Here is a 24,319-nt window from a genome sequence, read left to right on the forward strand (position 1 = left end):
CCATAGCAACTACGAAAGAGAAGAAAGATCAACAAAAGGTGGTGAAAGAGGATGCTCAAACTTGAGGTATGAAAAATCTCAAGTTCAATGTTACAATTGTCAAAAGTTTGGGCATTATGCTTGGGAATGTAGAGCTCCAAGCAACAGACCTGATGAGAAGGTCAATTATGTGAAAGAAGAGAATGGCGTTGTGCTACTAGCATGCAAGAATAATGATGGAGACCAAGACTATACATGGTATCTTGACACCAGCGCCAGCAACCACATGTGCGGAAGAAGAAGCATGTTCGTAGAGCTAAATGAATCGGTAAGTGGCAATATTTCTTTTGGAGACGAATCCAAAATACCTGTAAAAGGAAAAGGTAACATCCAAATTCCCTTGAAAAATGGCAGTCACCAATTAATTTCAAATGTCTACTACGTGCCCAATATGAAAAGCAATATTTTGAGTTTGGGTCAACTCTTAGAAAAGGGTTATGATATTCACATGAAAAATTATAGCCTTTTTCTTAGAGATGACCAAGGAAGATTAATAGTCAAGGTGAAAATTTCAAAGAATAGGATGTTTCCTATGAATATTTGGGTTTTAAAAAGACTTCACTACTTTGGAGATGTTTATCTCCAAAGAAGAATGTAACGCAGCGGAAATTAAAAGCAAGAGAAAAGGAACACTCAAGGTATAACACACAAAAACCTTTTATTCTCACACAAACTAATACAAGAGGAATCACTCAAAACACTCTTAGAAGCTATGGATGCTTCTTCTACTTATTCTCTTTTCTTTTAGGTAGAGAGCCTTCTTGTCTCTCTTACTTCTTCTTTCTCTTTTCTTCACTTCTCATTCTTAAACATAACATACTCTATTTATAGGCAAGTATAACCAACCATACCAAGTGTGAAATCATCCTAGCCATTATTCATGACTCTACTAAAGTAGCCCACCATCATGGACTTTGCTTATGGACACAATGAACACATGCCATTCTTATGCTAGAATTGTCCAGCATTTTCAATGCATGCACCGACCACTTTTCTAGAAGCAAGATTACCATTCAACATCCCCCTTAATCTTGTCTTGTGACGCTGATTGAGTTTCTCAGTCTGATAAAGTCTTCTTGTTTGAGTGGCTTGGTGAATATGTCTGCAACTTGGTCTTGAGACTTCACGTACTCAACTTGCACATCCTTTCTTGTAATGCACTCTCTTATGTAGTGATAGCGGGTATCTATGTGCTTGCTCCTGTCATGGAATACTGGATTCTTTGCTAGAGCTATTGCAGACTTATTGTCGACATAAATCTCCATTGGTTCTTCTTGTGGCATGCTTAATTCTTTCAGCCACATGCGGTAGCAGCTACGAATTCAGCTTCACAGGTAGATAGTGTGACAATCGGTTGCTTCTTCGACATCCATGTGAATGCCGTGTCTCCCATGAAGAACACAATTAGAATATCTTTACGTCAAAATCAAAGATGAAGATATTCTGATTGTGTGCTTATATGTGGATGATCTAATCTTTACCGGAAGTAATCCAAGCATGTTTGAAGAGTTCAAAAGAGTGATGACCAAAGAATTCGAGATGACGGACATCGGGCTGATGGCATACTACCTAGGCATTGAAGTCAAGCAAAATGAAGAAGGCATTTTCATTTCCCAAGAAAGCTACACAAAGGAGATACTGAAAAAGTTCAAAATGGACGACTGCAAGCCCATAAGCACGCCAGTGGAATGTGGAGTGAAACTAACCAAGCATGACCAAGGAGAAAGCGTAGATCCAACATTTTTCAAAAGTCTAGTGGGAAGCTTGCACTACTTGACATGCACAAGACCGGACATTCTGTATGTCGTCGGATTAATCAGTCGCTATATGGAGAATCCCACAACTACACACTTGAAGACCGCCAAAAGAATTCTTCGATACCTTAAAGGTACTGTTAACTTTGGCATGTTCTATTCAAGTTCTGATAGCTACAAACTTGTTGGATACAGCGACAGTGATTGGGTAGGAGATTCCGACGATAGAAAAAGCACTACTGGATTTGTGTTCTTCATGGGAGACACGACATTCACATGGATGTCGAAGAAGCAACCGATTGTCACACTATCTACCTGTGAAGCTGAATTCGTAGCTGCTACCGCATGTGTTTGTCATGCAATCTGGCTGAAAAACTTGCTGAAAGAATTAAGCATGCCACAAGAAGAACCAACGGAGATTTATGTCGACAATAAGTCTGCAATAGCTCTAGCAAAGAATCCAGTATTCCATGACAGGAACAAGCACATAGATACCCGCTATCACTACATAAGAGAGAGCATTACAAGAAAGGATGTGCAAGTTGAGTACGTGAAGTCTCAAGACCAAGTTGCACACATATTCACCAAGCCACTCAAACAAGAAGACTTTATCAGACTGAGAAACTCAATCGGCGTCACAAGACAAAATTAAGGGGGGATGTTGAATGGTAATCTTGCTTCTAGAAAAGTGGCTGGTGCATGCATTGAAAATGCTAGACAATTCTAGTATAAGAATGACATGTGTTCATTGTGTCCATAAGCAAAGTCCATGGTGGTGGGCTACTTTAGTAGAGTCATGAATAATGGCTAGGATGATTTCACACTTGGTATTCACACTTGGTATGGTTGGTTATACTTGCCTATAAATAGAGTATGTTGTTATGTTTAAGAATGAGAAGTGAAGAAAAGAGAAAGAAGACGTACAAGAGACAAGAAGGCTCTCTACCTAAAAGAAAAGAGAATAAGTAGAAGAAGCATCCATAGCTTCTAAGAGTGTTTTGAGTGATTCCTCTTGTATTAGTTTGTGTGAGAATAAAAGGTTTTTGTGTGTTATACCTTGAGTGTTCATTTTCTCTTGCCTATCAATTTCCGATGCGTTACATTCTTCTTTGGAGATAAACATCTCCAAAGTAGTGAAGTTTCTTTAAAACCCAACAAAAGGTGGGTCTTGGTATATGAAGGTGTTGATAGCTCAGCTACTGCCATGGTGTTGGCGTGGTATCAGAGACAAAAGATGAGAGGGAGAGAGATGGGCAAACGGGTTTTGAAGAGAAGGTCTGTATGAAGACAGAGACAGAGATTGGTTTGGAGGGAGGGGAAGAGAGGGAGGGTGATGAAGGAAGAGAGTGTGTTGGAAAAGATGCAACAACAACAACAACAACAAAGCCTTTTCCCACTAAGTGGGGTCGGCTATATGAATCCTAGAACGCCATTGCGCTCGGTTTTGTGTCATGTCCTCCGTTAGATCCAAGTACTCTAAGTCTTTTCTTAGAGTCTCTTCCAAAGTTTTCCTAGGTCTTCCTCTACCCCTTTGGCCCTGAACCTCTGTCCCGTAGTCACATCTTCGAACCGGAGCGTCAGTCGGCCTTCTTTGCACATGTCCAAATCATCGGAGCCGATTTTCTCTCATCTTTCCTACAATTTCGGCTACTCCTACTTTACCTCGGATATCCTCATTCCCAATCTTATCCTTTCTCGTGTGCCCACACATCCCACGAAGCATCCTCATCTCCGCTACACCCATTTTGTGTACGTGTTGATGCTTCACCGCCCAACATTCTGTGCCATACAACATCGCTGGCCTTATTGCCGTCCTATAAAATTTTCCCTTGAGCTTCAGTGGCCTACGACGGTCACACAACACGCCGGATGCACTCTTACACTTCATCCATCCAGCTCGTATTCTATGGTTGAGATCTCCATCTAATTCTCCGTTCTCTTGCAAGATAGATCCTAGGTAGCGAAAACGGTCGCTTTTTGTGATCTTCGCTAGATTGCTCCGGTCATTAGTGTGGATAAGTATATAAATGGATAGAGATAGGAAAGCAAACACAAGATGTACGTGGTTCACCCAGATTGGCTACGTCCACGGAATAGAAGAGTTCTCATTAATTGTGAAGGGTTTACATAAGTACATAGGTTCAAGCTCTCCTTTAGTGAGTACAAGTGAATGATTTAGTACAAATGACATTAGGAAAAATTGTGGGAGAATGATCTCGTAATCACGAAACTTCTAAGTATCGGAGTGTGGTGTCGTCTTGACTTGCCTTATCTGTCTCATAGGTAGATGTGACATCTTCTCTGGAAGTACTCTTCCTCCATCCAGGGGTGGTATCTTTAACTGGTGGAGATGCACAAGGTAATGTATCAATTTCACTTGAAGCTTACTTGTAGTCTCAGGCTTGGTCAAGCGCGATACAAACCATGTAGTAGGAGTCCCCCAAGTCGCCGAGCTAGGGGGTCTGCTGAAAGAGGTGACAGACAAGGTAAGCAATCAGAGCTCCGACTGATTGTTCACCTTCTCCCCATCTTGCAGCAGCATGAAGGATAAAGAGAAGAAAAATGAGAAGAGATGATATGAGATACTTTTGCTTTTGAAGAAGTAACTTTCCACAGGCTTATTCTTGAACTGAGCTGGAGGGTTTTCTGGTTTCCTCCAGAGTATAAGGCCGACTGAAGAATTTGAGGGTCAAAACAAGTCTATCAAATCTAGAGTACGTTCCACCCTGCTGATATGGGATACTTTTGCTTTTGACAGAGTAATGGGTGTATCGGCACGTGTGCTGTTACGCTTGTCTCCACATGCTTCCTTGTATCCTTCGCACTTGCCCTATCTGTTCCTCAAGCAGATGCGGAATCTTCCCTGGAAACATAAGATGTTGAAGATGAGTACTCGAGAGCAATGCCAGGTAAGTAATCAGGTAAGGGGTTCCAGGCAGTCAGTTCCAGGCTGGAAGCTTGATCCAAGTGCTGACTGATTGCTCTCTTTCTCCTTGTCTTGCAGGTAAAAACAAGGCCAAAGGAAAAGACAGGGAAAAAGCATGATATGGGATACTCTTGCTTTTAACCCTGATGATATGAGATATTCTTGCTCTAGTATAGCTTGTTTGCAGAGGTATTATCGGGGGGAAAGAAAGCTGAATATTTCGAAAGTCTTCGTTGGGAGTGCCCTCTCAGATATGATGAAGGGTTGAGCATTTTTGCAGGTCTGCCTGTCCGTTGGGGATGGAGGTCGACATATATAGGAGTCTCCCTAACAACAAGTAGTAATGTTATTCCTTTACCCTGCTTGGTCATAGCACGGTAGTGGGAGCTGCCAGTTTCACATGTTTTAACTCTGTCAGAGCACTTTGAAAAAGTGGTCTGTGGTATCTGGCTCTCGAGATTCGGAGAACGATGCCTCTTCGATTTTTGAGAAAGCAATCATGCTGGGGGTCTGGCTCTCGAGATTCGTAGAGCAGTGTCTCTTCGATTTTTGAGGAAGTAATCATGTTGGGAGTCTGGCTCTCGAGATTCGGAGGGCGGTGCCTCTTCGATTTTGGAGCAAGCAATCCTGTTGGGAGTGTTGTCTCGAATGTGAGTAAAGGTTGGGCATGTTTGCTAGTCTACCTTGCCACGAAGCACAAAGGTTGACACACAGAGACTTTCCAATTATCCAGCAATGGTACTGTTCCTTTACCCTCTCTTCGCTTTTGAGAAAGTAGTCATGTTGGGAGTCTGGCTCTCGAGATTCGGAGGACGGTGCCTCTTCGATTTTGGAGCAAGCAATCTTGTTGGGAGTGTTTTCTCGAAAGTGAGTAAAGGTTGGGCATGTTTGCTAGTCTACCTTGCCACGAAGCACAGAGGTTGACACACAGGGACTTTCCAATTATCCAGCAGTGGTACTGTTCCTTTACCCTTGTGGGTAATAATATGGTAGCTAGACCTTCAAAATTTATGTGTCTAAACTTTGTTAGTGCTGTTTCTTTGCTATTCTTTTACCTTTCTTGGTCAGAGCGATGTAGTGGGAGCTGCAAGCTTCACGTGCTCAACTTTGGCAGAGAACTTTGGCAAAGTTATCTGTGGTATCCATGAGCTATTGTTGCGTGTGGGAAGTGGGTGATTGAACAGTAAGATTCATGTGCTTTCTACTTCACCAGAAGTCTTCGACAGAATGCCCATAATTTCTGCAAAGCTGAGTGTGCGTGTGACAGGTGCTGACAAGGCTAGAAAAGTAGGTGCCTCTTCGATTTCTGAGATCGGCCCTCGTGGTCTCTGAGCAGCCCAGCTTTTGAGAAAGCGAGCGCCTCTTCAATTGATTCGGAGAACGATGCCTCATCGATTTTTGAGAAAGCAATCATGCTGGGGGTCTGGCTCTCGAAGATTCGGGGAGCAGTGTCTCTTCGATTTTTGAGAAAGTAATCACGTTGGGAGTCTGGCTCTCGAGATTCGGAGGGCGGTGCCTCATCGATTTTGGAGCAAGCAATCTTGTTGGGAGTGTTTTCTCGAATGTGAGTAAAGGTTGGGCATGTTTGCTAGTCTACCTTGCCACGAAGCACAGAGATTGACACACAGGGACTTTCCAATTATCCAGCAATGGTACTGTTCCTTTACCCTCTCTTCGATTTTTAAGAAAGTAGTCATGTTGGGAGTCTGGCTCTCGAGATTCGGAGGACGGTGCCTCTTCGATTTTGGAGCAAGCAATCTTATTGGGAGTGTTTTCTCGAATGTGAGTAAAGGTTGGGCATGTTTGCTAGTCTACCTTGCCACGAAGCACAGAGGTTGACACACAGGGACTTTCCAATTATCCAGCAGTGGTACTGTTCCTTTACCCTTGTGGGTAATAATATGGTAGCTAGACCTTCAAAATTTATGGGTCTAAACTTTGTTAGTGCTGTTTCTTTGCTATTCTTTTACCCTTCTTGGTCAGAGCGATGTAGTGGGAGCTGCAAGCTTCACGTGCTCAACTTTGGCAGAGAACTTTGGCAAAGTTATCTGTGGTACCCATGAGCTATTGTTGCGTGTGGGAAGTGGGTGATTGAACAGTAAGATTCATGTGTTTTCTACTTCCCCAGAAGTCTTCGACAGAATGCCCATAATTTCTGCAAAGCTGAGTGTGCGTGTGACGGGTGCTGACAAGGCTGGAAAAGTAGGTGCCTCTTCGATTTCTGAGATCGGCCCTCGTGGTCTCTGGGGAGCCCAGCTTTTGAGAAAGCGAGCGCCTCTTCGATTTCTGAGATCGGCCTTCGTGGTCTTTGAGCAGCCCAACTTTTGAGAAAGCAAACGCCTCTTCGATTTCTGAGATCAACCCTCGTGATCTCTAAGCAGCCCAGCTTTTGAGAAAGCAAACGCCTCTTCGATTTCTGAGCAGGCGCCTCTTCGATTTCCGAAGCTCCGTCGAGTGCAGATTTTTATAGAGGCTGACATTAAGTTCCAAAGCACACTTGAATCTCCACCAGTAGAAGCTTCATTCTTGCACTTCTAAGATCTTGATTTGTCCGACCTCTTCTCTCTTCAACACCTTTGAAAATGTCTGGCCCCTCCGACCGTCGTTTTGACTTGAACCTTGTTGAAGAGGCAGCCCCGCCTTCTCCAGACAACATATGGCGCCCATCCTTCGTCTCCCCTACTGGTCCTCTTACCGTTGGGGATTCCGTGATGAAGAATGATATGACCGCTGCGGTGGTGGCCAGGAACCTTCTCACTCCCAAAGATAACAGACTACTTTCTAAACGGTCTGATGAGTTAGCTGTTAAGGATTCGCTGGCTCTCAGTGTTCAGTGTGCAGGTTCTGTGTCTAATATGGCCCAACGCCTATTTGCTCGAACCCGCCAAGTTGAATCCTTGGCGGCTGAAGTGATGAGTCTCAAACAGGAGATTAGAGGGCTCAAGCATGAGAATAAACAGTTGCACCGGCTCGCACATGACTATGCTACAAACATGAAGAGGAAGCTTGACCAGATGAAGGAAACTGATGGTCAGGTTTTACTTGATCATCAGAGATTTGTGGGTTTGTTCCAAAGGCATTTATTGCCTTCGTCTTCTGGGGCTGTACCGCGTAATGAAGCTCCGAATGATCAACCTCTGATGCCTCCTCCTTCTAGGGTTCTGTCCAGTACTGAGGCTCCAAATGATCCCCCTCCGGTGCCTTCTCTTTCTGGGGCTCTACCGACTGCTGAGACTTCTCCTAAGCAACCTTTGTGAAGGCTCCGTCTTGTGTGTTTATTTTGACTCATGTATATGTACATATTTGTAGCTGATCGGGGATATCAATAAATAAGCTTTCCTTCATTTCAACGTATTGTGTTAAATACACCAAAGCCTTCTTCGCTAAGTTCTTTGAATTTTCTTTTGTTGAAGCTTGTATGTTGAAGCTTTCTGAGTGGAGCATGTAGGTTGGGGTAGTGTTCCCTTAATTTCCCGAGTGAGGAAAACTTCTCGATTGGAGACTTGGAAAATCCAAGTCACTGAGTGGGATCGGCTATATGAATCTTAGAACGCCATTGTGCTCGATCCTGTGTCATGTCCTCCGTTAGATCCAAGTACTCTAAGTCTTTTCTTAGAGTCTCTTCCAAAGTTTTCCTAGGTCTTCCTCTACCCCTTCGGCCCTGAACTTCTGTCCCATAGTCGCATCTTCTAATCGGAGCGTCAGTAGGCCTTCTTTGCACATGTCCAAACCACCGTAACCGATTTTCTCTCATCTTTCCTTCAATTTCGGCTACTCCTACTTTACCCCGGATATCCTCATTCCTAATCTTATCCTTTCTCGTGTGCCCACACATCCAACGAAGCATCCTCATCTCCACTACACCCATTTTGTGTACGTGTTGATGTTTCACCGCCCAACATTCTGTGCCATACAGCATCGCCGGCCTTATTGCCGTCCTATAAAATTTTCCCTTGAGCTTCAATGGCATATGGCGGTCACACAACACACCGGATGCACTCTTCCACTTCATCCATCCAGCTTGTATTATATGGTTGAGATCTCCATCTAATTCTCCGTTCTTTTGCAAGATAGATCATAGGTAACGAAAACGGTCGCTTTTTGGTATTTCTTGATCTCCGATCCTCACCCCTAACTCGTTTTGGCCTCCATTTGCACTGAACTTGCACTCCATATATTCTGTCTTTGATCGGCTTAGGCGAAGACCTTTAGATTCCAACACTTCTCTCCAAAGGTTAAGCTTTGCATTTACCCCTTCCTGAGTTTCATCTATCAACACTATATCGTCTGCGAAAAGCATACACCAAGGAATATCATCTTGAATATGTCCTGTTAACTCATCCATTACCAACGCAAAAAGGTAAGGACTTAAGGATGAGCCTTGATGTAATCCTACAGTTATGGGGAAGCTTTCGGTTTGTCCTTCATGAGTTCTTACGGCAGTCTTTGCTCCTTCATACATATCCTTTATAGCTTGGATATATGTTACTCGTACTCCTTTCTTCTCTAAAATCCTCCAAAGAATGTCTCTTGGGACCCTATCATACGCTTTTTCCAAATCTATAAAGACCATGTGTAAATCCTTTTTCCCATCTCTATATCTTTCCATCAATCTTCGTAAGAGATAGATTGCCTCCATGGTTGAGCGCCCTGGCATGAACCCGAATTGGTTGTCCGAAACCCGTGTCTCTTGCCTCAATCTATGCTCAATGACTCTCTCCCAGAGCTTCATTGTATGACTCATTAGCTTAATACCCCTATAGTTCATGCAATTTTGTACGTCGCCCTTGTTCTTGTAGATAGGCACCAAAGTGCTCATTCGCCACTCATTTGGCATCTTCTTCGTTTTCAAAATCCTATTGAAAAGGTCAGTGAGCCATGTTATACCTGTCTCTCCCAAAAGTTTCCACACTTCGATTGGTATATTGTCTGGGCCTATTGCTTTTTTATGCTTCATCTTCTTCAAAGCTACAACCACTTCTTCCTTCCGGATTCGACGATAAAAAGAGTAGTTTCTACACTCTTCTGAGTTACTCAACTCCCCTAAAGAATCACTCATTTCATGTCCTTCATTGAAAAGATTATGAAAATAACCTCTCCATCTGTCTTTAACCGCGTTCTCTGTAGCAAGAACCTTTCCATCCTCATCCTTGATGCACCTCACTTGGTTTAGGTCCCTTGTCTTCTTTTCCCTTGCTCTAGATAGTTTATAGATATCCAACTCTCCTTCTTTGGTATCTAGTCGTTTATACATATCGTCGTAAGCCGCTAACTTAGCTTCTCTGACAGCTTTTTTCGCCTCTTGCTTCGCTTTTCTATACTTTTCACCATTTTCATCGGTCCTCTCCTTGTATAAGGCTTTACAACATTCCTTCTTAGCCTTCACCTTTGTTTGTACCTCCTCATTCCACCACCAAGATTCCTTTTGGTGTGGGGCAAAGCCCTTGGACTCTCCTAATACCTCTTTTGCTACTTTTCGGATACAACTAGCCATGGAATCCCACATTTGGCTAGCTTCCCCCTCTCTATCCCACACACATTGGGTGATTACATTCTCTTTGAAAATGACTTGTTTTTCTTCTTTTAGATTCCACCATCTAGTCCTTGGGCACTTCCAAGTCTTGTTCTTTTGTCTTACTCTTTTGATATGTACATCCATCACCAACAAGCGATGTTGATTAGCCACGCTCTCTCCTGGTATAACTTTGCAATCCTTACAAGTTATACGATCCCCTTTCCTCATTAGAAGAAAATCTATTTGTGTTTTTGACGACCCACTCTTGTAGGTGATCACATGTTCTTCTCTCTTCTTAAAGAAGGTGTTGGCTAAGAAGAGATCATATGCCATTGCAAAATCCAAGATAGCTTCCCCATCCTCGTTTCTCTCCCCAAAACCATGGCCACCATGAAAACCTCCATAGTTGCCTGTCTCCCTGCCCACGTGTCCATTTAAATCTCCTCCTATAAATAACTTCTCCGTCTGAGCAATTCCTTGCACCAAGTCTCCAAGATCTTCCCAAAATTTCTCCTTCGAACTCGTATCCAACCCTACTTGAGGTGCGTACGCACTAATCACATTGATAAGTTCTTGTCCTATTACAATCTTGATTGCCATGATTCTATCTCCTACCCTCTTGACATCTACAACATCTTGTACCAAGGTCTTGTCCACGATGATGCCAACACCGTTTCTCGTTCTATTTGTGCCCGAATACCAAAGTTTAAACCCTGAGTTTTCTAGATCCTTTGCCTTACTACCAACCCACTTAGTTTCTTGTAGGCACATAATATTTATCCTTCTCCTCACCATAACTTCCACTACTTCCATAGATTTTCCCGTTAAGGTTCCTATATTCCACGTTCCTAAACGCATTTTGCTCTCTTGAACTCTACCCTTCTGTCCTAGCTTCTTCACTCTCCCCCGTCTAATAGGATCAAAGTACTTCTTTTGTGTGTCCCGGGTAAAGTTGATAGGAGCATATGCTCCCAAACAACTTTGAGTGGAGTCGTTCGAAAAGAAGTTTCTATGGCCCCCTTGCTCATTTAACACTGCATCCGGGTGCCGATGGAGATGCAGCGACCCTTGCTCACTTATCACTGTGCTCAGGCCACACAGCGCGCCACTTACGGGTGACGCCCTAGCTTTAGCGCGATTTTGTTCTGGATTCATTTTCATAAGGATTCGACGTGATCATGGAGTGCCGGCTGTCGACTACCTGACGCCCTCCCCCTCCTCCTTTATCCGGGCTTGGGACCGGCCATGTAAGACATAGGCGGAGTTTGTGTTGGAAAAGATGGATTTTGAAATATTAGTCTAAGGCCATGCAAATGACACTTGTCAATACTCCCTTATTCATAAGAAAATCTCTGTTTTCTTTCTTAAATTTTAGGTCTTTTAGTCAAAATGATCAATGAGATTTTCATAAGACATAAATTTAGTTTTTGAGATTTAAAATCAATAAAAATGGTCACTAAAATTGTGTACTATATATTATTTTGGTCATTCCATTAAAAAAACTCCGTTAAGTGGTCCCTAAGCTTTTTAAGAGAAGAACCAAAATGATGGATGATGAACAATCTCAAGAACCAAAGGTATGTGTTATGCAAATCTCAGGGACCAAAATTATGTGGTATGTAAATTTTAGGGACCAAAGTTATGTGTTATGCAAATCTCAGAAACCATTTTGACTAAAAAACCTAAATTTTATAAGTGATACCAACACGTACTTGGAACCATACTATCCTCATTTGACGGTTAGATCTTGGAAAGCCACTAACGAATCCCTTTAAAAAAGAGTATAAAGGCCCAAGTCTTTGTGCTATAAAGGAAAGAAGTACTAGGACTGAAGATCGTAGGATTAGAGGGGAAGTCCTCCCCTGCAGAAAATCCCACGCTCTAGAGGCCTCGAATATCTACCTCTTCCAATCTTGGTCGGAAACGGGAAGACTTTCCATCAGCTCCTTACTACTTGCCTGGAGCTGGGCATGACTACTCTACTTCCAAACCTGCAAACCTGGAACACCTCTGCAACTCCTTGTCTGGAGTTGGACACCCATATATATTATATATGTGTCGAGGACGCTCATTTTTTACACATATTTTGACACCTATTTTGAGTCCACCCTGTAACTTTTTTTGAACGATTCGAACAATTAATCTTTTAACAATTATCTGAAACCATATGATCGTCAATTAAATGATAGTCACTTTAGTATTTCTTTGCATAGCAGTATTTGTATATTTTCTTTAATTTTTATTTTTTTTTGCTAGAAAAAGAAATGATTAAATTAAAGAGAAAAGCTCCTAGGGCAACCCGTTTGCGTACAATAAAAAAGATGAGCTGGACGAGCAGCCAAATGAATAGATTTATCCCAAACATGGAAGCCATAAACTGAGAGACCAACACTTGTGACTGCATCCGCTAGGAAATTGACTTCTCTGAAAACATGCTTCTAGCAAATATCCTCAAAAAAGCTCACCAACCGTCAAATATCAGCAAGAATGGTCCTAAGTCTCTAGGAACATGATAGGCACCGCAAACAACCTTGATAACCAGCTTAGAATCGCCTTCAACAATGATGCGCTTAAATCCCCTCGAATTTGCCATCCAGAGACCATCACTAAGCACCAAACATTTCGCCGCATTAATGGTATTCTGACCAACACTATGCGCCCCAACAATGATAGGGGAACCATTCTCATTTCTAATCACAAAACCAGAGGCAGCCTGCTGGTTAACCACCGAGCCATCAAAGTTGAGCTTGACAAAACAAGTATCCGGGGGGACCAACGAATGGAGCCAGGATTTGCCATCTGATTACCAAACGACCCTTTATGCAACAGTAGATTAGTTTCACGATAATCTCTACCCATACTTAACGCTGATATCACAATTCTAGTGTAATTTGGATTTTTATTTTGAAAAACGACAAGGTTTCTTTCCTTCCAAATTTCCCAAAATAAGGAACGCCGTATTCAACTCACTCAGATCATCAATGTTGCTGTTGGGAGTTTAGCCACTCATTGAAATTAAGTGTTTGATTCATCTTTAAGGAGTTAGATAAGGCGGGGTTATTCTACACCTGTCTAGCAAAAAACACAATCAACAAAATGATGGCTAATGATTTCGTTTTCCAAGTTACAAAGGGGACAAATAGTAGGCATATTATTAATAAATTTTGCCAAACGGTCTTTGGTTTGTAGTTTCCCCAAAATGAGAAGCCAACTAAAATTTTTTACTTTATGAGGTTTGAATAAAGGCTTCTAGACACTCTAGTAATACCATTCTCCATGGTGAAGGTACCACGAGCACCCTCAACCACAAAGGGAGGGGATTGGCAAATTTGTTGGCCTAAGCAGGGATTCTAGGGCTGGTGGGGATACTAGCATGCCTGGAAGAAGAAGTTTCAACTTGGGAAATGACAGTCATGGTTAAGGTACACAAGCTCTGAGGTGGGATAAAGAACCTAAACAACCAACGCCTATAAATACTAATGGCAAAGCTACTAAGGTGGTTCCAGGAATACAAAGAGGGTAACCTCAAAAGGCCAATGGACACACACAAGCTCTTAGAGATAATTAACATCCTCCATAACCTAAAACTAAATCAGACAGTAGAGAAGGCATGCAAGAACTCGGAAAACAATAAATTGGGAAACCAATACACCCCAAGCCAATAGCTAATATTTATGCAATCATAATTAAGCCTAAAGATTAAAATCACAACATATCAATTGGGCTGTTTAGCTTCCAGCAGTTGTTATAATTATCCCTGCCCAAAAATAACCAATGATAATCAAAACATACCTTGCACGCTCCGGTTAGCAGGTCATCAATTATATGGCAGCAGATGACGGCTCGCGTCACCTCCCAACTCATCCACCTTGGGTAATTCCCCCATATCTTGATCTTCTCATTGTGAATTAGCTCACCACGCCCTTCTCTTTTAACATAATGATTATGATTATCCCCCCGAGACAAGGGCTCATCAAAGCAAGCGAAATCCTGAGCCTTATCAGATGGCTTAAAACCTAATTTCACTCGGAAATCTGCCTTAATTGAAATTTCATTCCCCTCTATTATCCAACTAGTTAACCAATTAACTACAACCCAGCTGAAATTTGCAAAGAAAAACCGATTAACCAAGTGGATTAATTGACCTGGGTGAGCCCTAACCCTAACCCTAGAAACTCCGCCCCTTTACCCCTCTTGACTCTCTGTATGTCACTCATTTGTCTCTCCTCGGAGAGCTTCTCTCTGTTATATACAAAACCATTACACAGTGACAATATATATATTTTCTTTAATACAAATGAATATCTTGATGATTTTATATTTATATTTTTGTTTTGTAAAGATAATTTATAAATAATGAATTAAAAAATAGATAATTCAGATCTTTAGAAAAAGTTAGGGAGTGTGTTGTATAAATTGTGCATCAAAAAATGGGTGTTATCTGATTGAAACCGTTCACATTTTAATATATTAGTACTTACTGTGTAGCGCTTGAACTCTTATATATACAAATGAGCAGTGGATTGCCTTATTGGTTGATGCCTTTCTCCTCTTTAACTCACTGCTTCTAGAGCTCAGACTTTCTCCACTCGCTGTAATTTAGAGTAAATTATCATATTGTTTATTATAAAAAATCATATTGTTTGTTCCCAAAAAGAAAACAAGGAATACAAAATATTCATAGTTTAAGTTGGTTACAAGGGTATTATTATCAATTCGCTACGCAAGATTAAACAATTTCTATATAAGAGACTGCAACGACTTTTTAACGTCTCCCTTAAATTTCCAATGCCAGCTGAAACTTGAAAACTACTTGGTTATGGATTCAAACTGCAGACGAATGCCATGACAAATGGAAAACCAAATGATCAATATCTTGTTTAGCGGACTAAGTCTTAGCTAAGTTGACTAGAGCAGTGTGTTGGAAAATTTAATAATAATATTATTATATTAAATTTATTAATTGAATGGAAAGTAGAAGTGGAGCTTTTTGGTAGAAAGATAAGATATGTCTACTCAAACGAAGAGTTGCAACTTTTGACTCTTCATGAATAGTCACATGCTTTCGAAAAATGTATCTCACATTTTATATATAGGGAAGCCCCATATAATCACAATATAACTTTTCATCATACATACATATAGTGCATTAAATATTAGAGAGTCTCATTGGGTCCATATGAGAGAGTTTTCAACACAATCGTGGTTCATGGAGCCTTGTGATTTGGAGTGCTACTATTATAAGGACGTGGTCGTTGTATCTTGGGAGACATGCGCCGATCAACTATGAGCACCGTAGTGGGGCGTAAACTTGTCTTAACGACAAAGTGTCCAACACTTGCCTCGACCGTTTTTCCTAGGTTTTTCTAATTCATTATGTCATGTTAATTTAACATTGGTTACTCATGTGCATGCATGATTGTGATATATAATTTCATGAATTATTTCTTGGTTTTCTATGTGATTTATTATAACAAATAGACCCAATTTTTCCAACACAGTGTACTCCTCTCGTTGCACCCAAGTTCGAAATGGCTAGAGCGGCCTACTTTCCCAACTGCATCTAAGTTCAAAACTCTCTCATAATTTACGACTTATAACACGGATTATGATCCATCAACCCTTTAAATACCAAGCTTTTTGTTTCTTGTGTACGGCAGGAATGTGGAAGCTAATTGGATTTAGTCCATGTCCTACACAACCAAGCATATTACGTATCGTTTAAGGCAAAAACATAAAACATAAAACATAAATTCAATGAAGATTCCTTTGAATTCTTCTGCCGGCCACTAAGAACATACGAATTGTTGAAGCAATTAACTATAATCCCAACTTTGATTGACGTTTTAAACAATGTTAAACCTCGATCTTGTCATCATCGCAAAACATAAATTTAACCCTAATTACTGTCCTATTTATTTGCATTATGCTACACCAAACTTAATGTAACACATTTGCAAACACATCAATTTCAACAGTATAATGTCTCCCGAAGAGTTCTCCGGCGGGGATGGAGTCTACGTTGCCGGAGACACTACAAATGGTTTCGATCCAAAAACCGGAATATATCACTCCCTTCTCAACCTTGGTCACCGTTACAAAGTCCCCACCAGGCATAACCTCGACACGGCCACATTTGTTTTGTCGCAGTTTCCACCCCGTCATCAGGCCGAGACAAGAGTTGCACTCATTGACTCGGCCACCAACGAACGAGTCACCTATGAACAGCTTCGTCATTCAGTTCATGCTCTTGCTTCAGGATTGTACCAGGGACTTGGTGTTAGAAAAGGGGATGTGGTTTTTCTCTTGTCCCCTAACTCCCTTTTGTACCCAACCATATGCTTGGCAGTGTTGTCAATTGGAGCAATTTTAACAACGGCAAATCCGGTCAATACCGAGTCAGAAATCGGCAAGCAAGTTCGCGATTCGGGCGCCAAGCTTGCTATTTCATCTCCTGAGGAGCTTCACAAATTGGTCCCAACTGGGGTGCCTACAATCTTAACATCGAGGCCGTTGAGTGATGATTCCTCACTCACCATTGAAGAGTTGATTGAAGGGTGTGATCCCATTCCGACCGAGTTGATGCAAGCCCGTCCAACTCAGTCGGACACTGCTGCTATTTTGTATTCCTCTGGGACTACTGGGGTAAGTAAAGGTGTAGTTCTAACACATGCAAATTTCATTGCCATTATCGCAATGCTCAGATGGACGGTGGTCGAAACATCAGCGCAAGACGATGTATTTTTATGCTTCATTCCTATGTTCCACATCTACGGGCTCGCTTTCTTTGGCCTTGGTTTGTTTTGCGGAGGAACCACCACTGTTCTGATGCAAAAGTTTGAGCTCAACAACATGTTGGATGCTATAAAAACTCACAAAGTGAGCAACATACCAGCTGTGCCTCCAGTGATTCTTGGACTAGTAAAGCACGCGAGCAAAACTGCCTGTGACTTGTCGTCTCTGAGGAGGGTGGGCTCAGGGGCTGCACCGTTGAGCAAAGAATTGATTGATGAGTTTAGAAAGCGGTTTCCTTGGGTTGAGATGAGACCAGGCTATGGCCTAACGGAAAGCTGTGGTGCAGCAACTTTTTTCATTTCAGACAAGCAGGCTAAGGCTCACTCCGCCTCTTGTGGGGAGCTGCTGCCGGGTTTTTTGGCTAAGATAGTGGATATCGAAACTGGGGAGGCCTTGCCGCCGTATAAGGAAGGAGAGCTGTGTCTGAAGAGCCCTACTATTATGAAAGAGTATTTGGGGAATGTGGAAGCAACACTCGCAACTATCGACTCAGATGGCTGGCTCAAAACTGGTGATCTTTGTTACTTTGATGAGGAAGGACTTCTTTACATCGCTGATCGGATCAAGGAGCTCATCAAGCATAACGGATACCAGGTTGCTCCGGCGGAATTGGAGGCCATACTATTGAGTCATCCTCAAATTCTGGATGCAGCAGTTATACCGTGCGTTACTTACCTCCCTCTTTCTGTATGCGCATGAGCGTGCTTATCTGTATCCATATCTATATCTATCTTTGTATATAATATGATTGACAAAATGCAGTGTTGAAGACGAAGAAGCAGGACAAATACCGATGGCATATGTGGTGAGAGCAGCTACTCCAGATGGACTCACTGAAGACCAAGTCATCCAATTTGTTGCCGGCCAGGTCAGTCTTAAAGCTTGATTCTGCATCCGTTTTCAGTAGCCATTAATCTTGAGAAACAGTCTTGTAACTTTTGCACTTGAAAATTTCAGGTGGCTCCCTACAAAAAAGTAAGAAGAGTGGACTTTATCTCTGCCATTCCTCGCTCACCAGCAAGTAAAATCTTAAGGAAGGAACTGGTTACTTTACAAAACAAACAGCAAATAGTCTCTAGATTGTAATGCCTTTTCATCTGCCATTCTGGGATAATCGAGTTATCAAAAAATAAAGTTTCAGGTGGAAAGAGTTGTAGATTACAAAGCACGTAATTGTCGTTAGAATTGTACTTTTGTGTTTTTTCCATTCAAGAACGATCCATGTTCTCCATTCCACGAACCAACCCATGTTTTTCTAGCATGTATTGCTCACTCATCATATGTTTTACACCCAACTACGGGAGTTTTTAGCCACTTAGTACTGTGGTCTAGTGATATGCCTCTTTTGCTAATTAGAGGTTTTGAGTTCGTTTCTTGTCAAAGGCGAATTCGAACCAAATTATTATAGCTAGCCCAATGTGAGACTTAGCCTACTCTCCCACTCTTTAGTGTAGATAATATTGTTTGTTAAAAAATAAAAAATAAATAAAAACCTCCATAGTTTAGCCTCATCATGGGCAAGCAATGTGGTTCAAATTCTCATTTGACAATAATTGAACTTAAGACATTTCACTTACAAATGAAAAAAATGACGACCCAACTATGGGAAGTAATTCGATGAGAGGTCCTGATGATTAATGACCTGAATGAGCCATTGAAATCTATCCCGATATATTGGGCAAGTAGACTTCTAGCCTAACTTCTCTCTCGTCCACCAAAAACAAGGCATTCTTGTAATGTTATTCGTTGTGAAAATTAGATGACCAAAATTAGTCTCATTAAATCTCAAATTTTAATGCCCGAAAGTATACGAATAGGATGATAGTATAACAGATAAGCACGAATATCATCCCACCAGAGATCGAATTGATTCTAAAAGTCTTACTAACTAAACTGAAACAAATTACAATTGAAAAGCTTTAACGGAAAGTACAGAGAATTTTAATTAAACTGAAAGTTTAAATTAAGCTTGAAAAATAAATGAATTGAAATAATGAACTGAAAACATAGAAAACAAGACCTAGGGCATCCGAATTCACCGTAGCCAATGCTAGTTAATTCCTCTTAATATGTAATCAACAAGTAATTCTCTAATATTGATGATTGATTTCCCTAAATTATTTAATGGACATGGCATCTAATTGCATCAAAAGTATCCTTACATGTTAACTCTCTATGACATCTAGACAAATTTAAACAAGAATCCATTTAGCTATATGGAAATCGTTGGAAAATCACATAAATCCTAATTGCAAGAAGCTAAAACCCAAGTATGATATCTACTCTCACTGGCATCAAATCAACTAAATTAAAACCTCAATAGTGATCAAGCATCTAAATAAAAATTAAGCACATTACGAATAGCAAAAGATAGTAAGGAAGAAAAACTTGATAATAACAATGCCAAAAGGAAATTAAGTATTCATGACAGGGCTACATTGTACCCTTAGAAAAGAAAAACCCTAGAAAAGCTCTTCCTCCATGTTGTGCCAAAAGCCCTATGCCCTTGTGAATATGATAGTTTTGGTGGCAATGTAGTCTTCACAAGGAGAATGAAATCTCCTTAATATAAACCCACGGCAAGCTATTAAGTCTCTCCTGAAGTCAATTGATAGCATTCCCATGTCAATTTGATCTCCAAAACCGATGTAGTTTCATCTTCTTATTGTAATGCATATGTCTTGGTGCAGTGAATTAGCCTCTTGCTCCATTGGAATTACTCTAGATACCCGGAAACTGAAAAGCTCGTTTTCCACTTCTTTTTCATCTAACTCCCGTATCGAATGCCTACAAATTGAAACAATAAAATTAGTGCATGTAACCCATTCAAATATGCAAAATCCAAAGGGAATATATGATAAAAATATATAAAAATATGACCACATCATTGTTTTCACAGCATAGCAAAATGGAGTGATACGTGTAGAACAGAAGACAGATCAGTCAGTAAACAGATCAGACAAGTCACAAAGACTAAACAAGAAACACACAAAGAAAAACTCATTTCAACAAGATATAGTAAATATCAACTCGTCCTCCTAACACAGCCCCTCCCCCTAGGATTCATCTGGCCAGCAATAGTCATTAAGCTTTTATGAAAGATACAAAGGCATCGTCGTCGACTGTTTAAGGCAAGAAGTCTATTTCGGCATACATGAGGCAATTCTAACATCAAACAATTCATCTATGAAGGGAAATGAGTACAAAGAGAGTTTGCAGTACAAACCTAAAAGTATCAACCACATAATTTTGGACCTCTTTTATCATCTCTTTCCAACCTTTCTGAGAATTAGTTTTTCCAACCATTTAACCAGATGGACAGTGTTAATCACTTAATGTTAGAAGGAGAAAAAAAAGGCAACAAAACTCGTCCATAGAGTGAGACCTCCACCCTCTTGTATCATACGAATTACCAAAAAAGAAAAGAAACCACATCATGTCTTTATTGGTGAATGCAATTATTGAAGAATGTACTTTCAGCATTTGGGTTGTATCTGCTATGTGGAAATGTAATATTTCTACAAAATTTATTGAAGAAATTTCTTCCCCATTCTTAAGGTACTATAAAACGGAAAATTACTAACACTGAACCTCTTTTCCTCGCTCACTATCTCAGTTTGGAATCTGGACCAACATTAATTTCATATGGATCTATGCATAAAGTAAACATGAAAGGACAGAGTATTTCCCAAGAAAGAAGATACGACTCTCCAGCATACAAATAAAGGTTAATATGGCATGTGCGTCCAGACTTCCTTAAAGTTCAAGACTAGCTGAGGTTTTCATGTTCTCACATGTACTAGTTTCAGCACGAAATAAATTATGAGATGGATAGTGAATATGGTATAAATAATCCTCCAAAAATTATATTGGTGGTTAGCGAGCCATTACTAGAACAAAATTAAGTATACGAATAAACAATGATGCGGCATTGTAAACTAAATAGTAAAATTTATCAGACCAAGTAGAGATCCTTCTTTCGTACACAAAAATAATAATATGTTTAAGATCATTTGAGACAAAATATATATCAACAGATATTTCTTAAGAGGGAAGTGTCATTACCACATCGTCGGCAGGTTGAGTCAGCTAGAGTGGTCTGTTGGGGGCAAGCAGTCTTCATTGAAGGGTTCAACTTAAGTTATTTTGTAGATGACACATGTTTAAAAATATGGATCATCATCAAAGGGTTAACATTTTCCATCGCTCAATAATTATATCCATTTCACTCATTTCAAGTCTCATTGTATTTATGAAACCTTGAATTACCAATTTCAACTTCCATTGTCCAAGTTCTCTAACATTGGAATAACCCAGTCACCATCCATTTTGACATCCCCATCTACTTTGAACGACTTAATTTCCTCTGGAGCTGGCATTCCTCTAGTATTTCGACACCCTAGGAAAACAAGGTCTAAAGTTTTCCTCCTAACAGCATATATCGGATTAGACTCAATTAAGCACCCTTTACTATATGCCTCTCTAAGAAAAACGGTTTGAGTATTACGTCTGGTTGATATGTAAAAAATTCCAGGGTGCTTCAAGATAAGCTCCCGCACATTAACAACCATAGCAAAATCTTTCCGAAAATGAGCTAATCTTTCAACCTCAACCATCTTCTCTACTGACAAACTCAAGAACTCGTGAAGAATACCAACCGCCCGTTTCTCATACCTCTCTATCCCTCCACAAGTACGAATGCTGGCAATCTCTTTCCTGTCATAAGGCTTCACATAAGGAAGCCTTTGCCAATTCTTCAACTTATCTCTAAATCCTGCCTGGATTTCATACCCTGTTGGGAAATTTATAGGGAATGCATACTTTGTCTCGAACTCACTCAACCACTTCTCTCTAAATTCCTTTTCTCGCCATTTCTCAACTTCAGCAACATCCAAATTCTCATCTCTACTAATCAGTTCTACAACCTCTAAATCAATCAACCTAAAATCCTTTGAATATTTACCAAGGATGGATTCTCTGAAATCCTCGGGCAATCCAAATTCTTTCCTGACCAGCCTCAAAGCATGGACATGAAGAGTGCCATTCACAGACATCATCAACAACCTCTTTACACGATGAACAACTTCGAATTCCCATTGTTTCATAGCCATAGCCTCTTCCTCTATTAAACCCCTCATTTTCTTACTGATCCTGCAACACAAACTGCGCCGCACCGGATGCGTAAACACCTCAAAAATATGTGGGTATTTGTGAACAAAGGCACCAATGCCTACATTAAGCCCCACAAGGTTCCTCCATCGAGACATTAGTTGCAAGGACACAAAGGGTCCACGCTTCCGACTGGACATGAGGTCGTGGAGTTTTAGGATGATATCGAGCTTCTTGAGGTGGGTTGTGAGTCTGTCTAGCTTTGAGTCCCTGGTTCGATCTTCTAATCGTGTTCGGGCTGAAATTACAGGCTTTAGCCATCTTTTTTGTACAAAGGAATTGAAGGGGCCAAAAGGGGTCACTTGTGAGCTTAATAGAGAAGCTTTGAACTTGAAGAGGCTGAGTTTGGAGCTTTCGAATAGTCTCATGGGGTCTAATTTGGTGGGTTAAGCTTCCAAATTTGTTTAACTTTCTTCAGCTCAAGTCCCACAAGAATCAAACTCTTTGAACCAAACAAAATTCCTTGTGTATATTTAGTGATGACCAACTTACACAGCCCTCATCTGGCTTGTACATCTGCCGCTGCCTGCTATTCTCGAAGGCACAAAATGCAATGAGCCTATCAGAAACACGCCACATAAATATGTAAGAAATTACAATAATCTGAACAACCAGAACAAACATAAAAGAATCTGTGTAACATGTGAAATAAATTATAATCCGGGTTGGCCTTCGGTTTTGAAAGAGTTAACTCCACGTTGGCTGATTCCAACCGAAATTAAAAACTTCATCTATCTTATAAATTACCATCCCCTAAAACTATTGCCCGATAATCAAATTAAACCCGAAACCTTCAACTCCATCAATATCCCCCCAAAGATTTGTTACCATGCTTCAATAGCACCCGCCGCGGTAAAGGATAAATTAGACCCTAATAATACAACGTTTCCTCCCCTTTCTCTGCGTTTCTTCTCCTCTTTCTATGTCCTTAAAACCTCCCCATTCTGCAACTTATCGGCCGAGATTTATCGGGTGCCCAGAGAATATTATAATTAGCCAAATGCATTCTTGTTTGTTGATGAAATGCAGATAAACTTTCTTCACTAATACAAACCAAAAAAGAATCGAAGGGGATGCAATTCATAACCCAATCTTCCAAATACTTCCCTATCACTAATCACTTGGGAGAAATACCGATTACAATCAATTACACCCTTAATTCTACGATACAAAGAGAGCTGTCAAGCGAAAGAGACTGACCGGTTATAGGAGCGTTCATCGTCGTCGTGAGCTTGGAAGACAGACGACGCTTGTGTATTTATGGAGAAGCTCTGCAAATTGATGCATTCATGTTTGAAGTTGCAGTCAAAAGATGAGCATGAAAACCTCGGCAGGGCAAATATAAGAGAGAAGCTCGCACTTTCCAACCCAATGAAAGAGATCGAAATGTGTATTTATTTATTTTTTTTTTTAACAAACGATTACGTGGGAGAGGTGGCTCAGACCATCTTCAACGGAAAGGTTTAAATGGCTGAAAATAGCTTGAAAATTGTCTCCAACCGAAGGCTAGGTCAAAGAGTTCGTGGGCCTCACGGGACAACAATGACCAAAGGGCCAAAGGGCCAACCGGTTGGCTCAATCCAGCCAACCAGCCTCGGGCCGGGTTGGATTTTTCATTATTAATACATTTTCTGTTGGATAATACCGACAATATTGTTCTTTTTTTTTTCTTGTTTTTTTGGGCCAAATTTTTTAAAAAAAAAAATTCCCCTTTTTTTTTCCTATAAATACCTAAGTCATTCCTACACCATTTTTTTTTAAATTTGAGTTGTTGTAGTTTATAAATTTAAATAATAAATTATGTTTGGCTCTAAGACTCTTTAGCCCTCGGTTGGAGACGGTTTTTTGTCACAAGGCTAAAATGAGCCCTATGGCCCTCGGTTGGAGATGAAGGCAAATATGGTCATGTACTATTCATTAAAATATTAGTATCTTTGAGGGTCATAGGGCTAAAACGAGCCCTCTAGCCCTTGTTCGGTTGGAGACGGCCTTAGTAGACTAGCAATAATGTGGTTCAAATTCGTCTTTAACGAGAATCGAACTTAAGACCTCCCACTTACAAGAAATGGAATACCACTATACTGTAAAACTAAGTACTTGCAAGAAATGGAATACCACTAT

At 40.7% G+C, this 24,319-nt stretch overlaps 4 protein-coding genes across 6 annotated transcripts in view; 2 read left to right on the forward strand and 2 right to left on the reverse strand.

Annotated features, from left to right (window-relative positions):
* Positions 1-14,449, reverse strand: part of LOC126628159 (malate dehydrogenase [NADP], chloroplastic-like) — an 82,290-nt gene extending 67,841 nt beyond the window's left edge. Inside the window, exon 1 of one of the 2 annotated variants that reach the window (XM_050297750.1) lies at positions 14,027-14,449. In XM_050297750.1, coding sequence (XP_050153707.1) covers positions 14,027-14,098 — 72 coding nt within the window. In that variant the 5' untranslated portion in view covers positions 14,099-14,449. Of the gene's footprint in view, positions 1-3,068; positions 3,088-14,026 lie in introns of those variants that run through there. The other variant, XM_050297749.1, reaches the window with a different exon arrangement.
* LOC126628162 (uncharacterized) lies at positions 4,749-8,069 on the forward strand. The gene is made up of 2 exons (XM_050297756.1): positions 4,749-6,293; positions 6,512-8,069. Exon 2 carries the CDS (start codon positions 7,302-7,304, stop codon positions 7,974-7,976), a length of 675 nt encoding a protein of 224 aa, XP_050153713.1. The 5' UTR covers positions 4,749-6,293; positions 6,512-7,301; the 3' UTR covers positions 7,977-8,069.
* Positions 14,450-16,175: 1,726 nt separating the features above from the next.
* LOC126628154 (probable CoA ligase CCL5) lies at positions 16,176-18,397 on the forward strand. The gene is made up of 3 exons (XM_050297745.1): positions 16,176-17,691; positions 17,792-17,897; positions 17,987-18,397. The coding sequence occupies exons 1-3, from the start codon at positions 16,217-16,219 to the stop codon at positions 18,113-18,115; spliced, it is 1,710 nt and encodes a 569-aa protein (XP_050153702.1). The 5' UTR covers positions 16,176-16,216; the 3' UTR covers positions 18,116-18,397.
* A 1,003-nt stretch (positions 18,398-19,400) lies between these two features.
* On the reverse strand, positions 19,401-23,579 carry LOC126628160 (protein ROOT PRIMORDIUM DEFECTIVE 1-like). Of its 2 annotated transcripts, none has more exons than XM_050297753.1 (3): positions 23,399-23,579; positions 21,095-22,724; positions 19,401-19,816 (listed from the first exon to the last, which is right to left on the reverse strand). In XM_050297753.1, the coding sequence occupies exon 2, from the start codon at positions 22,564-22,566 to the stop codon at positions 21,304-21,306; it is 1,263 nt and encodes a 420-aa protein (XP_050153710.1). In that variant the 5' UTR covers positions 22,567-22,724; positions 23,399-23,579; the 3' UTR covers positions 19,401-19,816; positions 21,095-21,303. The 2 variants fall into 2 exon arrangements, with proteins under 2 accessions (XP_050153710.1, XP_050153708.1); XM_050297751.1 differs by having other exon boundaries at positions 21,095-22,757.
* Positions 23,580-24,319: the final 740 nt, after the last annotated feature.

Source organism: Malus sylvestris, chromosome 7 (genome assembly GCF_916048215.2).
Source record: "Malus sylvestris chromosome 7, drMalSylv7.2, whole genome shotgun sequence".
Lineage (NCBI taxonomy): Eukaryota > Viridiplantae > Streptophyta > Magnoliopsida > Rosales > Rosaceae > Malus > Malus sylvestris.